At 49.0% G+C, this 15,823-nt stretch overlaps 1 protein-coding gene across 1 annotated transcript in view; it reads right to left on the reverse strand.

Annotated features, from left to right (window-relative positions):
* Positions 1–15,823, reverse strand: part of Col4a2 (collagen type IV alpha 2 chain) — a 135,853-nt gene that overhangs the window by 34,460 nt on the left and 85,570 nt on the right. Inside the window, exons 7-17 of the mRNA NM_001427256.1 lie at positions 14,124–14,240; positions 12,831–12,902; positions 11,653–11,688; positions 11,281–11,343; positions 9,536–9,571; positions 7,722–7,763; positions 6,200–6,292; positions 5,459–5,494; positions 4,950–5,000; positions 4,294–4,338; positions 37–90 (exon numbers count right to left, since the gene is read on the reverse strand). Coding sequence (NP_001414185.1) covers positions 37–90; positions 4,294–4,338; positions 4,950–5,000; positions 5,459–5,494; positions 6,200–6,292; positions 7,722–7,763; positions 9,536–9,571; positions 11,281–11,343; positions 11,653–11,688; positions 12,831–12,902; positions 14,124–14,240 — 645 coding nt within the window. The remainder of the gene's footprint in view (positions 1–36; positions 91–4,293; positions 4,339–4,949; positions 5,001–5,458; positions 5,495–6,199; positions 6,293–7,721; positions 7,764–9,535; positions 9,572–11,280; positions 11,344–11,652; positions 11,689–12,830; positions 12,903–14,123; positions 14,241–15,823) is intronic.

Consider the following 15,823-nt stretch of genomic DNA (forward strand, 5'->3'; position numbering starts at 1 on the left):
GGAGCGGGACATCACCATCAGAAAGACATGAGTCACCTTGGGTCCTCGGGGTCCACTGGGGCCTTGGAAACCATCCAGGCCTCTGCTTCCCTGAAAGACAGATATGAACGTCTTATTTCCAGCTTCAGGGGGAAACTCCAGAAACCAACCGAATGCCACTTCTACCAGCACAGCCAGTGAAGCCACCAAGAATCCCCTCAATGACCCCAACGACCCAGCACACATTCACCTCCCTCATTTCAGATGCACAAATGTCTTTAAGGCTGCTTTGCTTGAAGCAGGAGCCAGAGTCCAAATGTGGACGGCCTTGTCCTGCAGTGTCTGTCAAACAGCTCTTCCTTCTTTTGTGCTTTACATTAAAAAAGATTTATTTTATGTGCGTGAGTATTTTTCCTGCATGCGTGTATGGGTACCATGTGAGCGGCTGGTGCCCGTGGATGTCAGAAGAGGGGGTCAGATCCTGGGCTAGCATTACAGATGGTTGTGAGTGACCAATTGGGTGCCAGGAACAGAACCCAGGTCTTTACAAGAGCACCAAGTACTCTTAACCACCAAGACATTCTCCAGTGCTCCCCGCCCCCAACCTTGTAGTTTTTCTTAGTATTTTTTTCCCCTTGGTTGTTGGCGTTGAGAGTATTTGGGGGACTTGGTGCTATGGAACTCTGGATGTGTCTGCGCTGCCCCCGTGGGACTGTGCAATAGGGACGGCTGCTCCTTCCATTCCACACATCAGCATCCAAGTGAGCAGCAGACTGTACAGGCAGAACCCGTCTCCTCCTGCAGCGGCAGCCACATCAGATCCCTTAGCTAAACTCTTCCTCCATAATGGGTTTTGAAAGTTTCCAGTTGCCACCAAACAGAATCCTCAGAGCCTGTTGATTTGGAATCTCTCTTTCCATTTAAATAATTTACTATTTTTTTTTTAAATTTATGTGAGTACACTGTAGCCGTCCTCAGACACACCAGAAGAGGGCCTCAGATCCCATTACAGATGGTCGTGAGTCACCATGTGGTTGCTGGGAATTGAGCTCAGGACCTCTGGAAGAGCAGAGTGCTCTTAACCCCTGAGCCATCTCTCCAGCACTCTCTTTTCATTAAAAAACAAACAAAATAATCTTTAACACTAATTTGGTCTCCACTTTTCTCAAATGCCAGTCAATGAGGAAGCTGGACAGGTATGTAAGGCCTTCTGAGACGCTCGTTCTTCTTGCAAAGACCACAAAGATCCCAAAACCAGGGCAGGGTTCAGTAAAAATTGGCCTGCTGAGGGGATTTTACAAATCTGCAGGAGTCCATGTGCCTGTTTGACGGGCAAAGATCGGCTGATTGCCCCCCTCCCCCCAAGCCCCCATTTGCAGGGGCTGACTCTGGTCCTCTCACCCTAGGTGGAGCTGAACATTCAAGAACAGCTGATTTTTATGTTGTTCAAGAGAGACCCCTAAGGTCCTAAGGACACTAATTAGCGGAGGTCCTCAGTAGCTGGCGGGAGCTCACCGTTAGGACACATCTACAGCTAGGCTCCCAGTGACCGTTTCCTCAAATGCTCAACAGAAAGCATTCTCTTATTGGTCTGGATGTGTTTCCATCTCTGGATGTCTAGGTCTTTCCTCAGGCAAGAACCCAGGCATGCAGAACTGGGGTTAATGTAATGCAACTCAGGGTCCTTCGGGGTAAGGCTTCTCCTCCCAGGATCCACCCACGAGGGCTGTGGGGCCGGAAGATGCAGCATCATGATTTAGTGATGATGCCATCACACGCCTAGCCTGTGGGTACAGCCTTACTGCCTGCTCCTAACTCCCCCATAGCTGGAAAAAAAATCACACTTGGTAGCTGTGATTCCAGGGGTCATAACAGTTCTGGGGCAGTCCAGTGGCCCTGTCAATACCGGGATAGCTTTTTCCTGTACCCCACACTCACACTACACAAAGACTGTGGCCGGTGCACAGTCCCCAGGAGACCAGATCCCCACGAGCACACTCTATAATAACTCCAGGGTGGGAGAAGACTCGACTGTCTCTAAACATAGGTTTCCCAAAATGAGAGGAAGTAATTGCTTATTTTTCAGACAATATAACACAACCAAAATGCACAAGACATCTTTCTTTTCCCTGCCTGGAGTTGTTCACCTTTCTAGGTGTCCATGCCTGTGTGCCAGCATGTGTGTCTCCCCCCACCCCCTGCCCTGTGTACATGCACATAGGCATGCAGAGAAGGCCCTTTGTTCTTGTAGGGAGGCTGGGGCTTCCCCAGGATGCACGGCCTTCTCTGCCTCCTCCCTGTTTGGCACGCTGCTGGGTCTCTGTATGTATGCAGGCAGCTCTCTGGAGCTGCCTTTAAGTTCTGGCCCCTGAGGCCACATCTTCACCACATCTGGAAAGCTCGTGGGGAGGCAGCAGCTGGCCAGTTGGACGAAGTGGTTTGCACTAACGTGCAGGAGGATGAGTCATTTGTGTATGTCTGCCTGCTTCCTTATTTTTTCAGTTGGGTAAACTATGTCTTCCTTTGACCCACTTAAACACAGATGTGTGTTTCTTACACATGCTTCTTCCCAAGTTACAGAGAGAGGGAGAGGGAGAGGGAGAGGGAGAAAGAGAGAGAGAGAAGAAGAAGAAGAAGGAGGAGGAGGAGGAGGAGGAGGAGGAGGAGGAGGAGGAGGAGAAGGAGAAGGAGAAGGAGAAGAAGGAGAGGAGAGGAGAGGAGAGGAGAGGAGAGGAGAGGAGAGGAGAGGAGAGGAGAGGAGAGAGCGCTGGATGGGATTCTCTATTATGCTGTACCTAGGCAGCAGAGGGTGGGGACAAGGGTCAGGGCTAGTCTCCATGGAACTCTAGTCTAGGGGCAGCTATGCTAAGCCATGTTTCCAGATATGACAGCTCCTCTGTTCAGTGAAGAGTAGGTGACAACATGTCACCTGTCTACCTCATGGGTGTACTGACTCTGACTCGGCTGGGCTTTGGGCCCAGTGCTTGCTTTAGTTGCCTCCACAGAATCTGTTTATTGCCACCCTTAAGCCAGTGTCACTCTGGTCTTGTCTATGGAGCAGGGGACAGCTCTTGCCTCAGTTGTGTTACTTTTGGGGACACTCTTAGCAAGAACTTGGGTCCAGTCAGTGTGTGGCCTCCAGCCTGAGTTTAGAGTCTACAATGAGAAGGAAGGAGAGAGCAGTAATAACGGTCTCCACGGTACATGGTCAGTACCAGAGCCTGGCCTCGAGCTGGAGCCATGGAGGTCAGCCATGACACAGGGAGGCAAGACTACCTGCTATCCCAGGACAGCCACGTAGCTCCTCTGTCTTAGTTCAGTCTCTGGGCTCTTCTGTGTCACGTGGCTACTTGCTGTGGAGATCTAAGCAGGACTCAGGGGGAGCTAGGGTTGCGAGGCTGCTTTTTGTGTGCCTGACAGGACGGCATGATGGGCACAGGAGCCCTGAGTACCCAGTGTGTGCACTCTGGTGCTGACTATAAGCTGACTGGAGCCGTGGCTGTATCCTGGGGCGAGTAAATTTGGTGCATGTGTGTACTGCAACCCTGCAGCTTCTGGCACGTTGGGTATGTATACTTTGAGGTGTGACGACCCCCTCCCTACCTCTAGCCCATTGGATAAAACATGGAACAGCTTCTGCTTAGAATTCCTTTGTTGTCAAGCTCAAGTTATGAGCATGATAGGTCACATGGCCCTGGAGGCTGGTACAGGTCTAAAGCCAGACCCCAGGACTGTCCACTGTGGGTGAGAGGAGGGTGCTGGGCTCTGCAATAGGTGGGCTGAATTTGTGATACAAGGAACGCTGTGAGTTAATCAGTGATTAATTAGATAAAGGCATTTCTGTGTGTGCTCTCTGCTCCAGCTGGTACTTAGTTGCTGCTAAATCTTGTCTAGACCTGTAAAAAATTTTCTTTTCATACACATTTTCTTTTTCTTTGCCAGACCACAGGAGAAAAGCAACCAGGTCATCACTAAACATAAGCGAGTACCAAAGTGTGTGTAGATCTCTAGGAAATAGAGGGGGAACCTCGGACACCCGCTGACAACTTTTTAGTGACCATGACAGAGAGGGGTGTGAGGCCCAGGGATGGAGACCTAGTGGCAGAGACCTGGGGTGGGTTCTGTGGGTTCTGATGGGTGAGGGAAGCAGAGACAGAGGTTAATGCCCCGCTAAGGACTCTGAGAGTTGGAACAATTGGTTATGAGCTTGAGGACGCACGGTACATCCCTAGTGAGCTTTGGAGACAAATGCCACTGGTTATATACATGAGGTCTCAGGCCTGGAACAGTCTACTTTTTGTGTATTAGACTTACTTTCTGTCCTGAGACTCCTTTTTCTCCATCAAGGCCAGGAAAACCCTGTGTTGGACAGAAAACACAAGCAATAAAGATTCAGGACAGGAAACCAAGCTCCCCAGAGGACCGCAGGACAGGACCAACAACCATCGAGCAGCCTTGTGCTTTTAAGGTCTGGAAGAACAGGGGCAGGTGGCCACATTCAACCCCAAGTGCTGAGGTGGCTCTTGACGTTCATGGCTCTGAAGGTGACACCTTACTCTCACAGATTAGCCTCCCAATGAGGAACATTGCTGTCGGACTCTTTGGGTGTCCAGAAATGAACCTGTATCTTAGATACTCTCTGCAGTTTGTTACAGAGATCAGTCGGGCCTCATACCAGGAGGAAGCTCCTGGGCAGGTACAGTGTTTGAAAAACTTAAGCATGCAGGTGGGGGAGGACATGGGTTCATAGGTTGTCAGCGAATGCATCTGAGGGATGTCCCTGGTGGTGGATGCCCAGCTGGCTGGCTGTGCCCAGGGTAGGGTCAGAGGGCCATGGGGAAATGTCTACTTTTTTGCTCAGTTTTTTTCTGTAAACCTAAAGACTGATCTAAAAAAAAAAATAGAAAATCTGCTTAAAAAGCAGAATGCCAACTAGCCAGACAATCATGGTTATAAAGTGTGAGGCTCACCCGTGTTCCTGGGAATCCCATGATGCCTTCCTCGCCTTTTAAGGTTATGCCCTAGGAAAGAGAAGCCAGAATGTGAGAGGTACCTGGAGCTGACCTCACCACCGGCCAGTGTGCAGCCTTCCTAGGCCCTTTAGTGACAGGATGGGGGCGGAGAGAGCACAGGGCTGTGTGCTGAGCACCTTTACCCAGAATGCCACAGTCACCACCACAGTGAGGAAGAGCTAGGAAGCTGAGTCAAACCGGACAAACAAGATGGCGGTGGCCTCAGGGGCCCAGAGCAAGGGAACCTCCTGACTCCCTCCCAACCCTCCCACTACCCGATAACAGCTTCAGATAATGCTAAGTATCCATAATTAAATAAAAGGCACTGAGTATCCACAATGCATCCTCACATGGAGAAGTGTTTAAGAATGCAAAGGTCAGGCCCAGAGCACACCCCATCACTCCAGCAGGAGCCCTGAGGATGGAGTCATCACAGGAGGGAGGGAAGGAGTCGTCACAGAACTTACGGGTATCCCTGGCTCTCCTTGACTTCCCTTTTCACCCTGTGAAGAACACACAGAGTGAGAAATGCTATCGCCTTTGAGATTGGCAGTAGTGCATAAGCATCAATCCTGTCTTAGGATCCTAGGCTAAAATGTGTCTGATAAACTAGCAAGCAGTCTTGATGAATTCCTGGTAATCAACAAACTCCTAAACGCTGCAGCTTCGAGACTCAAATGCAGACAAGGATTATTTCTCTAGAATTTTGATTTGGGATGCGCCCGGGAGCCTGCCTCTCTTCCCTCTGAGCAGCTAGTTATCTGCACCAGCAATGGGGTGCAGGCACTTCTGAACATGCTAGTGACCACATGTCTGTCCAAGAGCAGGAGAACACAGCCCAGAGGACCCACGATGACCACACTCAGTCAAGTAAGGTCTTCTTAGGAAAAGGCAGTTGGAACATACTGATATGTCAAGCCAAAGTAGCTTTGAAAACAGTATAGACTTTCTTCAGTGTAGGACTGGTAGGCCCTTGGCCCAGCTTCGCTGTCAGCACTCAGGATTTGACAGCTCACAAGCGCCTCCTACTGGCTGGTGGGAACTGTCCAGTCCCTCCAGTAGCTGGTGCAAATCTGATCAGTTCCCTCCTCTCCCCCTCAAATCGGCAGTGAGGTCTTTCCTGTCTTGGGATGCAACTGCTTGCATAAAAGTGAAGAACATGACCTTTGTAGTCTCCCTAGGTTAACTGGGAACGACCCTCTCTTTACCTTGTACATATCCGGGTGATACGTTGATGGCGTGGGCCCAATGAGTGTGATGTCAGATGGGATCCCATTGGGTCCTGGCTGTCCTACGTCACCCTGCAGATTGTTCAGCAAAAGTGACAGTTTTGAATCAGGAGGGCACAGAACTTGAGTGACAACCCAGTCTTACCACATGCACTTTTTTTTTTAAAGCATGGCTACTTTGTATCACAACAATAAAATAACCACATCAAAATAAAGGCGGTCTAGAATGATGTGAACCACCCTCCCATTAGCAATTGCTTAGAATTGGTACAGCAAGGTCAGAGACCACCAATGATTCCACACTGCACCTGCTTCTGTAGGCTACAGAAGATTTGATAGATTTGGGCTTTGCTGGGGTCACCACAAGCAAACAGCACTGTGTACACTAACGAGCAAAGGCTAGACTAAATATCTTGAGGAGACTCTCACTGGGTTTGTGTCTGTAGCTGTAGACACTGCTCCGTGTAAGTAGCGACGGCCAGCCTCCTGCCCTGCTTATGACCTTTCTCTCTCAGAAACTGATAAACACAGATTCCAGCCGATGTTTCTTTTGCTGTTTCTACAAGTAGGTCTACATTGTTGCTTTGAGCTCAGCTACCATGTAGCAGGGACGGCAGCGGACGGAGTGTCAGAGCAGCTTCCGAGGGCCTCCGTGTGTTCTGAGGGTTCACTAACATGTTCAAAGACTGAGACCCCAGTACCCATGAGGGCTTCGGTGTGTTCACTGAGTAATGCCTTCTTGTGGATTGCCTTAAGGCCATCTCCACAGTCTTCCATGTGACCATTCCCTCCCACTGGTGACCTCTCCCCAGGCGACCCTCCCTTTATTTGACCTAATTACTGTGGATATTTCATTGCAGGGGACTTGACATCCCCCTCCCCTTAATGGTTTAGGAATTCTGATCTCCATTTGTAGTATTCAGGGAACATGCAGAGCACCCACAGTGTCAGAGCTCATATGGTAGAACCAGAGGGACAGATCTCAGCTCACTGAGCAGGCTGGCTCAAGGGGTGTGTGTGTATGTGTGTGTGTGTGTGTGTGTGTGTGTGTGTGTGTGTGTGTGTGTGTGTAGGGTTGGATGTTAGGGGTAGGCACTGTGTTCTCTTCCAGGCTATGGGGTCTTGGAAGTGTAGCAGTAGGAGGTAACAGAAGTCACCTAATCTTCCATGATTGAATTCAGCCAGGACAGCCATGTGGTCTGTCCCCTGAGCTGGTTCCAGCTTAGACTTCAGTTGAGTCCTTTAGTCTTCTCTGGGTTCCTCACATTAGAAGACATTCTTAGGGGACACCTCCACTCCCCAGTTCTGAAGATGGGTGGAAGTCACATGTCCCTGTTGGACTCTCTGCCCGCCTAGACCGTTTGCAGTCATGTCTTCCCCAATCCACCATTGTCCCTGGAGTGTGAGCGATTTGATAGTCAACCGCGTCTGTATGTAAACTGTGTTCTCAGGTCACCTTGGGTGGTAATAGTCACTGGTTCCTGTCATCAGGTCTCCTTACCTTTTCACCCTTCTCTCCGTAAAAACCCAGTCCTCGGTTGCCCTGGAGACAGAGATGGTTTGTAAGAATCAAGAACCACAGTGAAACCAAAATAGTTTTTAGAAGAAAGAGACCAAGTCACATCCTCTCTGAACTTCAGGAGCCAAGTGCCCCTAGTCCTCTGCCTATGGAAGACCTGAGGGGTGAGTGGTGAGCCGAGAGGGGTCCTGTCAGCTGACACATTCACATTTGGCCATCCAAGGGAGGACTGGAGCTCTCCCCTCAGATTCTGGGCATCTCAACTGGCCAGATAATGGCCTAGATTCTGTATCTGGAGATAATTTTTGATAAAAAAGAAAAAAACCCATCCTAACTTTATATAAACATTTTTAAAAAAAATGATTTTAGGGGACTTAACGCTGACTGCATTTCATATTTATGTGGTTGTTTGGATTGTTTTCTGAGGCAAAGTCAGGCCTGTGTCTCAGCCAGTGTTTATCTAACAGTTCCTCCGGGGAGCAGCTGGGCTGGAGTCAGCCCTCCCCGATGTCTGAGACCATAGATTCCAGGAGCCACTCCACATGCTCACACAGTGCTCTTTTGCCTTTTGCCGCTATGCACTTTCCCAGGGTCTCTATTGCCACAGGGAGCAGGCATCACACAGGACTCCCCCAGTCTCTCTCTGCAGTCTACTGTCTGCCTCCTCCAGTGCTTAGATAGCTTTTGAAAAATAAAAGCCAAAACCTTTAATTAAATTCTGGTTTCCTTCGCCACCTGGTTGGGAGCTGAAATCAAAGCACAGCATGGGGACCATGGGAGTCCCTACAGCACTCCTGCTCATAGATGCTTGTCAAAGTTGCCCGGAAGTGACTTGGTCCAGAGTGAGGGGGCTGTTTGTATTTGCAGCAGCCAGAGGAGATCTGAGGCCAGAGCCTGGGCTGGGCCACTGTTTCCTTGGCCCTGCAGCTCCACTGGTTTCCGCTGTCCTTGGCTGTAGGCCCTTCCCATCCTGCTCAGGGCTGTCTGATGGGGGTGAGTGTGGGGAGAGTGGGGGGGTATCCAGGAGCCTCCTCAAGTTCTGGCTCCAGCTGGAAACTCTGTTGGAAGGGATGGAAGCCTAAGGGGTACGGAGGTGGGTGGCAGCCAAGGTCGCCAGGGGTCACAGAAATGGAACTGCGTCTGGAGCAGGCGTGGGAACATGAAGACCTGCATCTGGATATGGAGCACTGGATGGTTCCTCCAAGCTTCCTGCTAGACCCCAGGATCTCTGATCAGATATTTTCCTCATCCACATTGCTGAGACAGGACTGCTGCTCCGCTTCCCCAGGTTATGACACACTGGTTTTGTTCTCAAGGCTCGAACAAGCTCCATGGTTGGTGCTTCACCAATGTAATAAGTACCCTGTCATGGAGGTGGTGTGGCTCTGGTCCCCAGCCTGACTCAGAAGCACTGGTCATGTCCCTAGTGTTAACCTTAGGCTCTGATTGCGTCTCACTATATCCAGCTAGTTCGAGGGTCTCCCCTTAAACAAAGTGTCACCCTGCTTCCACCCTGGAAAACGGCATCTGCAGTTAACTAGATCGCTTAGCCACACTTCCTCCACTGTGGCTCACCAGCGGTGTCTCGGAGCTACAAACGGCATCCCGGCATTAGGCTTGGGCCAGGCGTTCAGAGAAACCACAGAGTCGATTCCTCAGCATCAAGTCTTAGACTACACAATAGTTCTCGGTGTAATCTACACCAGAAGTACTTGTCGGCCAAGTTGTTCTTTGGTCAAAGAATGCAGACATGACCGTCAAAGAGCCCTCCCCCAACCTCTTCCCCACTGACTTACTGGTTGTCCTTTGGGTCCAGGGGGTCCTGGTGGTCCCTGCAGAAACATAAAAACATGAATAAGCTGGGCTTCCTCCCGCTCCCAGCACTCAGATGACATCTGCTTGGAGGCCCTGGGAAAACCATTGATGTCCACTTAGGACAGCATGCTCAGAGCTTCCCCACATCTGTCTTGGTGGGATGAAAAGCCAAGAGGAAGGCAGGGTCACTGTCCTTGGAATGTGCTGCTATCTACCCACAGCTGTTCCTGGTTTGCTTGTGTTTGGGGCTTGTGACTTTACCCGTGTCCCTGATGTGTCTATTCCTGAGTTTTGTGAGGTCCCAGGCCCTGTGACCACAGCCAGACTCCTCTGTTCTCCCAGGAGATTCCCCATAAGACACTGTCACATTTTGGTGGTGGATTTGCAAATGCTCTCGAAAAGAACAGATCTGTAGGTCAATTCCACAGACTGGGCAGCTGCATATATACAGTCTAAGGTTTTCTGAACCGTTTCTTTAGCTATTGCATACTTTTCTCTGTGTGTGCACGTGTATGTGCATGTCTGTGTGCACATGTGTGTGAGCACATGTGTGCATATGTGCATGTCTGTGTGCACATGTGTGCATGTGTGTACACATGTGTGTGCATGTCTGTGTGCACATGTGTGAGCACATGTGTGCATATGTGCATGTCTGTGTGCATGTGTGTACAATGTGTGTACATGCCTCTGTGTGTGTGTGTGTGTGTGTGTGTGTGTGTGTGCAAGTCTGTGTGCACATGTGTGATGGCCAGCAGTGGCCTTCCCCAATCATTCAATCATACTCCACCAAACTTATTTTGAGACAGTATCTCACACAAAACCTGTTATTTACTAATTCAGCTAGGCTGGCCAGCCAGCAAGCTTCAGAGATCCTCCTGTCTCTACCTCCCCAGCTCGGTGATGACAGGCGTGTGATACCATACTGTTTTTCTGACATGGTGCTGGGGATGGGAGTCAGGTCTTCATGCTTACACAGCAAGCCTGGCACTGATGGAGCAACCTTCTTAGCCCCTCTGAACCCCTTTCAGAGAAAAACCCTAAGCCACACAGTTATTGCTATATAAGTGAGCCAGCCACTCACAGGGAGAACGGTATGCATCCTGTCTCACTGCCACCCTGTCTTGGCTGAGCCTGCCACGGTGTGGTGGCAGAAAGGTTCCCATTGCACAAGAGTTGAAAGGATGAGAATCATTACTACAACTGAATATGACAGTCTAGAGGAACTCGCATGCGCTCCTCCTGGGCTGTGGGCACATACACCCGAGAACGGTCACTCACCTGGAGCCAAGCTCTCTTGTGTGTCCTCAAAGGCTATTTGTTTCACTGCTGACAAGGACTCCTTCTTTCTGGTAACCTTTCCCTTACTCTGCTCAAGCCCACTACACTTTTCTGTGTCATGTTGGAAGGGAGGGACGGCCTATGGCCTCCACTCAGGGACTCTATAAAAGACATCTAATGTGTCCCTTCCTACAGTGGCTATGGCCCAGGTGGGATGCACCTGTTACACTTGGCCTGGCCCCGAACAAGTCTGCTTCCTTCTGATTGCCCCAAGTGGGGCATTTGGTAGGCTTTGTCTAGGGGTGATGGGCCACATAGTTAAGATGGATCTTGAAGAGCTTACACCTGATGGGAGGGGCCTAGCCAGAACTAGCTTGTTGTGCAGTGGCACTCAATGGGCAGAAAAGAAGCATCCACAGATGACCTGACACAGGACACAGGGACTTACCGGTCTTCCAGGTGCTCCCATGGGACCCATCTGTCCTATTGGCCCTGGGCGGCCAGGAGGCCCCTGTAGACAGACAAAGAGCATGGCTTGAAGACAGGCAGACTGGGGTGTCTACTCCAGATGTTTATTTATTTATTTGTTTATTTTATGTGAGTACACTGTATCTGTCTTCAGACACATCAGAAGAGGGCATCAGATCCCATCTACAGATAGATGACTGTGAGCCATCATGTGATTTCTGGGCTTTGAACTCAGGACCTCTGGAAGAGCAGTCAGTGCTCTTAACTACTGAGTCATCTCTCTAGCCCCCTCCCTACCCCAGGTGTTTTTAAAGCTCTGCATGGAGTATTCCTTAATGAAAATGGTACTCACCTGGTAGCCGACCGAGCCAGGCTCTCCAGGCTCACCCTGGTTGAGAGGAAACAAGGGTCAAATTAAGAATTACTAGTGTGTGAATGTGTTGTGTGTGTGTGGTGTGTATGTGTGATGTGTGTGTTGTATGTATGTGTATGTATGTGTATGTGTGTGTATGTGTGTGTGGTGTATGTGTTGTGTGTGTTGTGTTGTGTGTGTGTATTGTGTATTGTGTGCATGTGTTGTCTGTGTGTGGTGTGTATGTGTGATGTGTGTGTTGTATGTATGTGTATGTGTATGTGTATGTGTGTGTATGTGTGTGTGGTGTATGTGTTGTGTGTGTTGTGTTGTGTGGGTGTATTGTGTATTGTGTGCATGTGTTGTCTGTGTGTGGTGTATGTGGTATGTGTGTTGTGTTGTGTACATGTGTGTATTGTATATTGTGTGCATGTGTTGTGTGTGTATGCATGTGTGTTATATGTATGTATTGTATGTGTGTGTTGTATGCGTGCATTGTGTGTGTGTTGTGTTTGTGTGCTGTATGTGTGTGTGTGGTGTGTGTGTTGTGTTGTGTACATGTGTGTATTGTATATTGTGTGCATGTGTTTTGTGTGTGTGCATGAGTGTGTGAGTTAATGCAGATGTATGTGCTTGCATGTGAGGACAGAAGTCAATATCAAATGTTATTCCTCAGGAACAAACTGTCTTTTTGAGACAGAGGCTCTCATTAATCTCAGCTTCCTCAGTAGGCAACTCTGGATGGCTACTAATGCAGGCGTCTGCCTGTCTCTCCCTCCTCAGTGCTGGACCTGAGAATAAGGTACTGTCCAGCTTGTTTACACAGGTTTTGGGATTTTAACTCAGGCCTTACACTTGCAAGGCAAGCCTTTTACTGACTGAGGCATCTTCTGAGCCAAGAGTTAAGCATCATTGGATTCATCTGTGGCAAACAAGCGTGAACTACACAAGCCCTGACAGACTGAGGTATTTGGTTTGTGGCACTGAGAACAAAGGGGGGACTGAATATGCCCCCACACAGAAATAGGATGACCCCAAGTTAATCTCAGCCTTGCTACCCCAAGAATCTGTAAATTCCTTCCCTGAACTGCTTGTTACCCTAGTGCTAATTTCCAACTGTCTTTGTTCTGGTTTACGTGGGATGCCCGAGCTCTGCCTCCCACCTATGGCAAACATACCCGATATTTGTCACGGTCCTCTTTCGAGAGTGCGTAAGGTTCGCCTTTCTGCCCCTTGGGTCCTTGGGGCCCCTAAATTATCAGATATACCATAAGAAAGAAAAACACACAGAAGAACCCATTATCTTCAAACACGGTCATGTTGTCACGATGACTGTTGGCTCCTGTCCATCACGCCCAGTGTCCCCGTGGACTTTTTACATAGGTGCCTCTGATATCAACTTCCTTAAGGTCCAACCACGAGTATGAGGCTTTTAAAATTTTTATAATCTTAGAGTTAAAGTGCAAACACCTTGTAGGCTTTAAACTGTTTTCTGAACCCCAAACAGAGCCTCCAAACTCATCCTCTGGCATAGGACTGGGGTCCTTACAGTATTATCAGGTAGACACTTAGAGCCACTTAATACAGAAGAGTGGTTCGAATTATGCAAGACGTAAGGTGCACGTTAGCCTTGAATATGTATAATAATCTGAATTTTTACAGTGACATGTGTCTCTTGGTCATGATGCTTAAGCAAGACAGACAGAAAAGCAATGACGTTCACTGAACATCGAGTCATGCAAAAGTGAGGCAGGGTTTCATAGGCACTGCAGAGTGGAGGCGGAGGCCGTTAGCCAGAGACGTCAACTCAGTGCAGGCTAAAGTTGGGGTTGTCAGCTCATGGCTTCTCACCTCAGCATGCTTTCAGATTACAAAGGCCTAACCAGAACGTTAGCATAAAATGAATTTGCAAATATAGTTCTGAACGAGCATGTCTTTGCAAAGATCCTAAGAATGAGGTCACAAAGTGAACTATGGCAGGAAGGCCACCGTATTGAACAAGTATTTCTGTTGTGTATCTTCTCCATCTGGTAGATGCTGGAGAAGCCGGCCTCCTTCCAGGTCCCCAGGAATCCTATAATACAATTCCTTAGTGCCTAACAGACACTGGGACAAGATTCAAGCTTCCTAGTTTGAGTTGTATCTTTAAACCATCCGCTGTTATTTGGCTTAGATTGTAGGAGGAGATGGTGGGATCCTTGGGAGACAGTGGGCAAGAACATACACCAAATCACTCACCTTCTACCTAACAGTCAAGAATGCTTGAACCCAGGACATTGGGTGAAAAAAACAGTGGGCGGGAAAAGCAGCTTTCACAGCCACAATGACCAGAACAAGGCCTGGCAGGTGGCCCTTCTGGGCTGAACCTGGGAAGTGGAGCCAAGGTCACATTATCCTTGGTCCATTTACACTGACATGTGTCCCTCGCTCAGATGACCAGGCTAAGCAGACCACACTGCGCATATACTCACAGGGAGGCCAGGGAAGCCCCCAGTTCCAGAGGGTCCCTGTGGCCCGGCGTCTCCTCTGGTTCCATTGCAACCATCGTAGCCCGGTCTTCCACGGGGTCCACCTTGCCCTGGGTGCCCCTGGGAAGCAGAACAGTGCGTGAACAGTCAAGATTTCATGTAATTGACCCACAAAACAGTGGGGGATGCTCTCAAAAGCCACACCTCCGGCAAAAATCCAAGGAAAAGATAACTCAAAAACGGACAAAGGAAGGAATGAACGATTGAACAAGCAAAGATGTGTCTTAAGCCGGTTTGAGGCTGCAAAGGCCGGTTACCATTCTTCACCGGCTTGAAGGAACTTGCTTTCCTCTGCCGAGCTTCCAGGACCTTTCAGCAGGCAACAGGAAGAAGAAATCCTGAAAGCCTGTTGGAGCTATTAGAAACCACTGTGGGATGGCTTTACCAGCCTTAGTGAATACGAATGGTGGGTGGCGAACCAGAGGGGCCACCTTCGAGGGAAGGTGGTAGCCACACCCCAGAGCCTGGATCAGCTTTCCTTGGTGATACAATTGCTGTAATTGTTCTGCTGTCCTCTGAGAAGAGACCTCACTCGAGCCTAGGCTGGCTGCCAACTTGAGATCCTCCTGTCTCAGCCCCCCGAATGCTGGGATTATAGGTGTGCACCACCATGTCTTCCAATGTTTTAGATTTAGGCACAAGTGTCAAAACCCTAAGGTATTCAGGAATGTCAGCTGTGATGTCATGACCAAGCACCTGTGGAATGACGGGAGGGGCTCAGGCTGCACTGAGCTTTTGGACATGCGGGGCAGGGCCAATAGCCTACAATTTGTGCTTTATTAGAATACAGCCTGTTGGGATATCAAGTGAGCAAGAAAAAAAATATTATAAAAGACAAAAAAGGGACACAGCCGATTCTGATATTAAATAGATAGTAGGGACTTAGGTACATGTTTTGTAATTGTGCAATTTCTTTAAATGAATCTTGGTAATGAACCAAATATATTCCAAAATGGTCTCTCAGGACATTTTTTTTTCTTTTTTCTATTTTTCGGAGCTGGGGACCGAACCCAGGGCCTTGCGTTTGCTAGGCAAGCACTCTACCACTGAGCTAAATCCCCAACCCATGACATTTTTTTTTAATTTGAGAAATTTAGAAAATTTTAAGAATCTGTGGCAAAAATCACACAGATACCAAGATACAATGATATTGAAAAATACTAAAAAAGTTCTTCTTTCTTCTCTCTCTCTCTCTCTCTCTCTCTCTCTCTCTCTCTCTCTCTCTCCCTCCCTCCCTCAGGATTTATTCATTTATTTTATGCATGAGTACACTGTAGCTGTCCTTCAGAAACACCAGAAGAGGGCATCAGATCCCTTTACAGATGGTTGTGAGCCACCATGTGGTTGCTGGGAATTGAACTCAGGACCTCTGGAAGAGCAGTCAGTGGTCTAACCACTGAGCCACCTCTCCAGCCCTCTTTGTTTCAGGTGGCTTTGACCTGTACTGGAGTCAGAGGAGTCCCTTCTCTTCTCCCTGTAGCTCTCTGGTGGCCTTCTGTGTAAGGACAGGAGGGGTCTCTAGACCTGGCCTTCCAGATATTCCTCAAGGAATTAACTTTGTTCCACCCAAACTCAGTTGTGTCCTGTGGCATTTTCCCAAGACTCTCCTATGAGGTCCCTCCATTTGGTGACATTTTGCCTAC

This window comes from Rattus norvegicus, chromosome 16, assembly GCF_021556685.1.
Source record: "Rattus norvegicus strain SHRSP/BbbUtx chromosome 16, alternate assembly SHRSP_T2T, whole genome shotgun sequence".
In the NCBI taxonomy this organism is placed as follows: Eukaryota; Metazoa; Chordata; class Mammalia; order Rodentia; family Muridae; genus Rattus; species Rattus norvegicus.